This window comes from Brassica napus, chromosome C4 (assembly GCF_020379485.1).
Source record: "Brassica napus cultivar Da-Ae chromosome C4, Da-Ae, whole genome shotgun sequence".
NCBI classification, from domain to species: Eukaryota; Viridiplantae; Streptophyta; class Magnoliopsida; order Brassicales; family Brassicaceae; genus Brassica; species Brassica napus.
Window position 1 is genome coordinate 48,492,717 of NC_063447.1, and position 8,966 is coordinate 48,501,682.

Consider the following 8,966-nt stretch of genomic DNA (forward strand, 5'->3'; position numbering starts at 1 on the left):
GAAAATTCAAAAAAGTTCGAATTTGAAAAAGTATTATTCGAAAACATTAAAAAAAATATTTTTTACTATTTTTATTTTTTATTTATATAGATAATAATTTATTATATATATATAACAAGCATATAAGAGTCTTTTGCCACTTAATGAAGAAGATATTTTTGAAAATATCCCTTTAGTAGTGGTAAAGATGAAAAGTGGTACTTTGAAAGTGGTAAACATAAAATTTCCCTTTTTTTGTTACCATGAAGGAACTTAGTGTTCCACAAGCCCTAAAACCAATTAATATTAAAACATGTTTCTAATTCTTTGATGATGATAAAATATTTGTTCTTTGTTTTTTAAAACGCATCTTCCATTTTTCCTATGACAGTTTTATAATGTTAAGAGTACTAGCAACTTCAACCGCTCTAACTTTCAATGTAATAATTTAGAATTTAAAAAAAAATCACTTCTGAAGTAATAGTATATTAATTTTTTAACAAATATTGAGTACATTTTATTGTTTGAAAAAAAAAGAATACAAATATCTTTTAATATTTTAAAAGATCTTGATAGTTTATGAAAAATACAAAAGGCAAAACTTACCAGATCGGGTAACCGGTTGCTCGATATTGTGGATATGCAATTCGTCGGCCAGATTCATATAACAATTATTTAAACAAAAAAATCAACCCATTTGTTCTATTCATGCGGATATTATATATTAGTACGAAATAAATAAATAAATATCCAAAAAAATATTATTACCTAGTCCTAAATCAATACTCTGCACGAACATTGTGAAGCCGCGTCAAGTCAAGAACCCACTATAAAGAGTTCACTCATCCACGTTCACCTAACATAACAAAAGCATATACCTACTCCAAAAAATAAAAGTAGAGTTGTGCAGTTGTCTCCATAGAACTATCTTTTAAGGTACTGCTTTAGGCTTTTGTTTCTTATCCAAATTTTATTCTTTCAAAACAACTTCGCTTTCTTGTTTTTTCATATCAAGAACAATAAATTTCAATGGTCCGAGTGTTCTTGAAAACACTAATTAATAAGTAAACGTTTTTGTGATTTCCACAGGCAAATGGAAGATTCAAGCTTCACAGATTTGATGATCGACACTGATGAGTATTTGGTTGATGATTGGGAACAAGATTTCCCGGTGATACCCGCCGAAACTACTGATTATCAGAGCACAAAACCGGGTTCTGGATCCGAATACGGATCCGGGCTCAGTTTGATTCCCGAGAACAGACCAACAAAGCAAATGAAAGTCAACTCAACATCTTCCTCTTCTCCATCATCTTCTTCTTCTTCTTGTGGTTCGCTCACAGCAGCACAAGTGATCTCGTTCGGTTCTCAAGACCCGAAGATGAACGTGGTCGAGGCATCGTTTAACTTCTCTAGCCAAGCAAACATGGAACCGAACGTGAGGTCCAAAAGAAAAGAGTGTGGTAACAATGGAGGAAAAAGAGAGCCACATCTATTGAAAGAACATGTTTTGGCTGAACGTAAACGTAGACAAAAGCTCAACGAACGTTTGATTGCTCTCTCTGCTCTTCTTCCTGGCCTCAAAAAGGTCAGAGAATCTAGCAACCATTACTTTGTTCCATTTAATATTATTTTTAAATATTAACTTTGCCATTACGTTGTTCCATTTAATATTATTTTTAAATATAACTTTAAGCAAAGTTAATTTATAATTATAAAAAAAAAAAAATTCCTGCTTGCGTTTCTATTTTTTTTTCAAAAATAAACTTACCTATATATAGAGTTTCTCTATTTGAAAAAATATATATATACAAAGGAGTTGGATGATCTTGTGATTGTAAAAATTTGTGAAAAAAATATCTTAAAGAAAAAATGCATTTTATAGTTGGTAAAATTGCATTTTATTTAAGTTCAAAAAAAATTGCATTTTATTTCCTTTGAAAATTTAGTTTCAAAAAATTGCACTGGACTTGTAAACTGCCGGATGTCCCTTAAGCCATGATACTAAACAAGATTTTTATAAAAAAATGTGTTATGTGTATAGGCGGACAAGGCAAGTGTTCTTGAAGACGCGATCAAACATTTGAAACAACTTCAAGAACGTGTCAAGAAGCTGGAGGAAGAGCGAGTGGGAACCAAGAAAATGGATCAATCGGTTATATTGGTGAAGAGATCTCAAGTGTATATGGACGATGATTCTTCATCTTATTCTTCTACTTGCTCTGCTGCTTCTCCTCCGTCTTCTTCTTTAGACGAAGTTTCTATTCTGAAGCAGACCATGCCTATGATCGAAGCACGAGTATCAGACCGAGATTTGCTGATTCGAATTCATTGTGAGAAGAACAAAGGGTGTTTGGTTAAGATCTTGAATTCATTGGAGAAGTTTCATCTAGAAGTAGTCAATAGTTTTACTTTACCCTTTGGAAACTCAACTCTCGTAATCATCATTCTCACTAAGGTAATAATATCTTATAATATTTTGAGATTAGCATATTGATTTGTTCCATACAAAAATGTAATTGTTCTTTCTTTTTCCCCTAATATTTTTGCAGATGGACAACAAATTTTCTCGGCCTATTGAAGATGTTGTGAAGAACATAAGACTTGCGTTAGCGGAATAGTATTTTTCATAACCATTATGCGAATTTCGCAGTGACTAAAACGTGTGATTTGATCTCCAAAGTCAATCAGAATACTTGTTTTCGTTTTTTTAATTAGTAGTTGGATAATAAAAGCAGAGGAATGCATGAGATATGGGATGTGTTTGAGTGTAATAGCTGGATTTAGTGTGTGTGTGTGTAATGATGGGCTGTATCATTGGTTTGATTTTTTTCCATTATCAATGGTTTGAATTAATAATGAAGATCCGTGAGTTTTTAATTGGTTTTAGAGGAACAAGAAATCTCGCTTGATTATGATTTCACAACTAAGCTGTTAAGTTAAATAATCGAAGACTTGTCATTAATGACGTAACTAGATACATCGGTCCACGTTTGACAAAAAAAAAAAAAATAGAAAAGAAAGTTGGTTGGTGGTCCATGCCCCATGGTTCAACGTAGGCTATAGATTTTAAAATTGGTTTAGATATTTAAGGTAAAACTAAATATTATCTTAATTTTTATATACAATGTTATTAAGTGAATGTATAGGAATTTTTTTTTCATCTAGAACTTTTTTTATTCAATATAGTATACCAAAAACAATAACATAAAAATTGATTGGATACACTTTTTGTTTTTATTAATTGGATACATCCCATCAAAAAAATTAAAACAAGCTCTTGAAAAACACATCTAAACCATTAGAAATATGATCGGACAGATAAGACTTTAAGAAAAATCAATGGTGAAGCTCACACCGAATTTATGTTGGATTTTGTCAATATATTGATAAAGAATGAACTTTGTTCCGCGCTTTTGAACAATTGATAAATCAATTTTACCACTCAAATTTACTTTTAGACAGCTTTTCCATATCAAATAATAAAATAAAAAAAAATCTTGTTCATTATTTAAAAGATTCATGATAAAAGTTTACAATTCCTTCAGATCCAAAACAGAATCAGATAATATCAGCATCATTTCACGCGTCACTCGATCATATCAATTCTAAAAGATTCAATATTTTTTTATGAAGCATATTAGTTAATAATAATGACAATGTCTTGTTTAAGTTTTGTTTTTTTCTTTTGAGAATTTGTCTTATAATTGTAATGTCTTGTTGAAGTTGTTAAATAAAACAGAAGTCGAATAACAAATTGAGTAGGATCCAAAAGAGAGAAAAATCCAGCTTACCCATCTAAGTTTTATTTTGCTTGTAATATTATGGTTTATCGGGATGGCTCTCGTTACTTTCTTCAGTGCATAGCAGTGTTTGAAATATTTACATGTATATCGGGATTGTGTATCAAAGTTTTGAAGTTTACTTACACTTACAGCCGATAAGGCAAGTCGCGGCTCTTACGTGCAATAACACTAAGTAAAATAACACAAATATGAGGAAACAAGAGGAATAAGCCACTGGTTGATAATGTGGAGTGACTCTTACGTGCAATAATACTAAGTAAAAAAGCACAAATTTGAAGAAACATACCAAGAATATAAGAAAATGAACTCATAAACGTTCTTGTATCTAAGAACAGAGTGACTACAGTTTATTAAATCTTCAAAATCAGACTACTCGCTGGAGCTTTTATTGCGAGACATTGTTCTTATTCCAAGCAAATCACTATTCGAAAGATAAAACTAAGTGTTTGTCAACGGTCTTTACTTCTTCACAAAGGTAACCCCTTTCACAATACTCCCTTCAAGCTCTTTCTTTGCCTTCTCCAGTCCCATCCTGACCAACAGGGAACCAAACCGATATGAACACAGAACAAGTTCGAAACCAAAGTGAACTAAACATAAGATTTTAAATATTACCTCTCGTATTCATTCAATGGTCCGAGACCGTACACTTCATCGACCCCACATCTTCCTAGACGCACCTTTGATGCGAAGAAGGGAAGCTCAGTCACCTGCGTAACGAATAAGATAAAGTTTATATGTAACTAAAGAAGCTAAAGAAAGATTATACAGAATGATATTTTCAGAAGGACAGTACATGAGATGCCACAAATGCACACTCGACGATGTTTGCATCGCCTCGTAGACCCTTGAGGCAAGCATCTGCAAACTTCACGGCTGCGTAAGCCTGTAATTGGCATTCAATGTGATGAGACACAAATTCAGAATGTAAAATTTGAAACTCCACATGTTACAATAAAGACCTACCATGGATAGTGTTGCAGAACCTGCACCAGCTTTCGCCTGGAAAGTGATTAAAAACAGTCAATTCAAAGTTAATAGCAAAGGAAGCTGAGAGAAGGGCTTATATGTACCTCGACAACTTCAGTGCCACCATTTTGGATGCGGTCTGTGAGATATTCAATCTCTTTTTGCGTGAAAGAGCAAGGAGGTTTCACCTGTAACATACATAGTGATGAGAACATACACATACATAGAGTTTTTGAACAATCAGAAAGATGGTGAATCATGTTAAACCTGAGAAAGCAGAGGCAAGATTGTAACTCCTGCGTGTCCTCCAACAACTGGAACATCAACTTCTCGAGGATCAAGACTCATTACTTCCGCCTGTTTCAGACCATAAAAGGTCATCGCATTAACCAAGTTATCAAACCCAAGAGATAACAAAGAAAGTGTGTTTATGAGTGCATACCACAAAAGTATTAGCTCTAACAACATCCAGCATGGTGACGCCCATAAGTTTCTTTGGATCAAAAGTGCCAGCTTTCTTGAAAACCTCGGCTGCGATTGGCACGGTAGAGTTCACCGGATTACTGATGATATTCACAATCGCTTTGGGACAGCACTTGGCTATAGCTTCAGAGAGTGTCCTAACGATGCCAGCGTTGATTTTGAAAAGATCATCCCTGGTCATCCCTGGCTTCCTCGGAACACCAGCTGGTATGATCACTAGATCCATACCCGTAAGTGCTTCCTCCAACTGCGATTGCCCGAGAAATCCACGAACCTGAAACAAAATTTCCCAGAACATCGACACAAATCTCAGAGTTTAAAATCAGTGTAAAATCAACTATTTGTATCTCTAACAACATATCTATCAAACCATCATATAAGTACCAATGAGGAAGATGCAGCAATAGAATTTAGAACTAAAGACAGAGCTAGTGTCCATGAGCTTGAGCTCAGTCTTCTCAGCTCGTTAACTAGTTGTAACAAGCAATTTCTCTATTAAACTACCGTATAAGTATTACAACTCATGATCGTCGCCTAAAATTGACTTAGAACAGAACTAGTGTATGGTCCATTTGTATGATCTTGAGTTTAATGTTCTTAGCTCCATTTGTATGAGCAGTTTCTCTACTAAACCATATAACAATACCAATTTTTGAAACAAAGCCTAAACTACATCCATGAAAAAAATTATTAACTTTTGATAGTCATAAGCTCATTTTCCTCCATGAAACCATCATCTAAGTAGCAATTTTCGATCATAGCCACTAGAATCTATAACTAGTCTCCATGATCTTGAGCTCAATATTCTCAGCTCATCAACTTCTCTATTAAACTATCATATACTCCCCTCCTACGTGTCATTGTAGAGTACAATTTTTGTTACAAAATAAGTGTGTTTTAGAATTTTAATGCCAAATTTATTAATTTTATGTGTTATATGACTTTGTATTTTTCTATTGGTTGAAAAATGGTTAAGTGTATAAATAATGATATTTTTATTTTAAAAATATACAAAATTAAATGGTTTAAATCTGTGCTCAAATCTAAAATGACACGGAAAACTTAGAATCTTGAACTTAGAACAGCACCAGCGTGCAAGATCTCGGCTTTTAATGTTCGTAGCCTTAAAACAGTAACAATTTTCGAATCAAAGCTAGAAGTTTTTAACTTGAAGCTCATTTCCCTCTAAGGTAGCTAGTGTCGATGATCTTGAGCTCAAATTCAATGTTGTCATCAATCAAAGCGTATAGAAATGCTACAGAACTTACGATGGCACTAGTGTCCATGTGACTAATATCAGCGGTGACACCAGGAGCATTCGCAACGTCGTAGAGATGAAGAAGCGACACCAAAGGATTCATCTTCATCAACATCGCCAGAGGCTGCCCTATCCCTCCCGCTGCTCCCAGTATCGCCACTTTGAAACCGGGCGACCCGCCTTTCGCCCTGCAACCCACCCGTTCAAGACCCGACCCGGAACCAATCTGAAAAAAAAAAACAAATCGAATGAAATCGGAACAAAATTTTAAAAAAATTCAGATGATCGATCCGATCGCGATCGCCTAAATTGCCTACGACGAGACGGATCAAGAGATAATCGTTTGAAATTGAATATTCTAGAAAAGGGAAAAGGAACCTGATCGAGATTGGGAGGGTTGAGATGCGCAGAGATTCTCGCGATACGCTGGTTTGCATCCATAGCTCTGCTTTTTTTTTTGTTTGCTTCGATTAAAAGTTTGAGAATGTGATGACGAGGAATCGGCAGGTTTATATATTGATTAGAGATAGAAGATGACGTCAGAAATGGTTATATGTATTGGGAAGCGTGGCGTTTTCACAGCTTATCTTCTTCTCTTCCTTCACGGCGCCTTCTTCTCGATCCATATACTTTACAAATAATCGTTCTATTTAACTAAATAGTTTTATGTTCTGCAATTTTATTTGTCAGCCAGTTCCAAATTTGGATAATACAGAAATGGCAACGTATTTTTGTAGGCTATTTCAGCTTCTATACGATGGTTAGAGACGGACCGGCTGCTGGAACTATAGTGCATAAAATGGATGGTAAAAAAAAGAGAAAAACAAATAAATAAAAATGAGTAATTCTTTCAAATAACTATTTTTTAAGTTTTTTTTGTCACCAATATAGTATTAAAAAATGACTGAAATAGCTTCTTTCTTTTAAAAAAAAAATTAATTTATCTTTTAAAATTTGAAACTTCACCCCTTAACTATAAATCGTAAGTCTACATTAGTTTTTTTTCGTCTGATGAAATTGAAAACATACAAAGTGACATCCAACAGCCGGTGGAAACAATTAACATCCCCGAAAACATAGCTCATACAAGGGAGACTCGAGCCCAAACAAAAGACAACACAAAGAAACACTACATCAAGCACTTAGATAAAACTACACTTCTAAATCCAAATCCGTAGATAAACTCTAAGAAGGTGAATAGCAGCAAGTCGACCAATCTTGGAACTACCGGCACTCTTGCTAAGAACCAACCAAGCACAAGAGAGAGTAAACGATGCAGTGGCCAACACAACAACACAAGACCAAACATACCTGAACCCTCGGTTCACGGTACCAAGCCAGAACCAAAACGCCTAGCACGAAACTTCAAAACAAGAGGAAACCAACACCTGAAACTACAGCCCCCTCCTCCAGCGAACCTTCATCGAAAATCCTAAAACCCCAACCTTCTTATATTGTTTCCCCGAAGCCACCAAGGAATGAGAGAATCATAAGAATAACTGGAATACACATTTATTAAAAGGCCGCGAGAAGAACTCCTTCAAAACTGAGAGATGGAGAAGTGACAAGAACCCTGAAGCTTCTGAAGAACGATAGGCATGTTCTGCTCACCACACTCAACCACGCCACCAACACACCATCACTTACACTGTTGCTGAAATCAGAGAGAGGACAAACGCCAAACCACCAAAAGACCTATCTCATCAGGACGAAACAGAGGAGAATAGTGACTTCTCGACAAACACCAGAGAACCACCACACCAAGAGAACACCCCAAAAGGTGAGCCTCAAAACCAGACAAACCAGAACTGAAGACTCCAAACGCAAACACACTCCGCAAGTCCTCCCTCCTCTACCTCAAGCCTGAACCAGATCGGAAAGAAGCCTAAAACCACCATAGAAGGACGACTACACAGAGCTGAAACACACCGGAACACTGCGAAGGAGGGCCACCACCGTTACAGAGATACCGTCGCGTGATTCGGCTCTGATAGAAGCCAAACGGAAAGACAACTACAAGAGAAACAAACAAAGCAAAGAGAGAACATCTCCGGTGCTATGAGAGCCACCAGAGCTGGATAAGAACTTTCAGATCTACTTTCTTAGAGAGATGAGAGATGAACTTTTCCACTTGCCCATCTACATAAGTTAACTCTAGAATATAAATGTATATTTAATTTTTAATAAAATATTTTTTTAGTTATTTTCTTCTTTGTTTTATAAAAATAAACTAAAAAAAAACTATCTTGAAAAATTTCTCAATAAAAATTTACCATACAGTGGTTTAAATTTCAATACCTTCGAAGTGAAACTAATGCTATAAACTTGTTTAGATTTAAAGTTTAAACTAGGGGTGTTCAATCCGGATATCGGTTCGGTTTTTTCGGTTTTTCGGTATTTCGGTTAGTAAAATATAACTACCATTCTAAATCCATATTTACTTCGGTTCGGTTCGGTTTATATACTGTCGG

At 35.1% G+C, this 8,966-nt stretch overlaps 2 protein-coding genes across 2 annotated transcripts; one reads left to right on the forward strand and one right to left on the reverse strand.

Moving 5' to 3' along the window:
- The first annotated feature begins 769 nt into the window (after positions 1–769).
- On the forward strand, positions 770–2,857 carry LOC106394570 (transcription factor NAI1). Its single transcript, XM_013835139.3, has 4 exons — positions 770–915; positions 1,069–1,567; positions 2,024–2,437; positions 2,532–2,857. The coding sequence occupies exons 2-4, from the start codon at positions 1,073–1,075 to the stop codon at positions 2,598–2,600; spliced, it is 978 nt and encodes a 325-aa protein (XP_013690593.1). The 5' UTR covers positions 770–915; positions 1,069–1,072; the 3' UTR covers positions 2,601–2,857.
- Positions 2,858–3,974: 1,117 nt separating this feature from the next.
- LOC106392118 (malate dehydrogenase 1, peroxisomal) lies at positions 3,975–7,212 on the reverse strand. The gene is made up of 9 exons (XM_013832895.2): positions 6,874–7,212; positions 6,506–6,721; positions 5,197–5,511; positions 5,022–5,111; positions 4,859–4,942; positions 4,752–4,787; positions 4,582–4,671; positions 4,401–4,495; positions 3,975–4,317 (listed from the first exon to the last, which is right to left on the reverse strand). The coding sequence occupies exons 1-9, from the start codon at positions 6,934–6,936 to the stop codon at positions 4,245–4,247; spliced, it is 1,062 nt and encodes a 353-aa protein (XP_013688349.1). The 5' UTR covers positions 6,937–7,212; the 3' UTR covers positions 3,975–4,244.
- Positions 7,213–8,966: the final 1,754 nt, after the last annotated feature.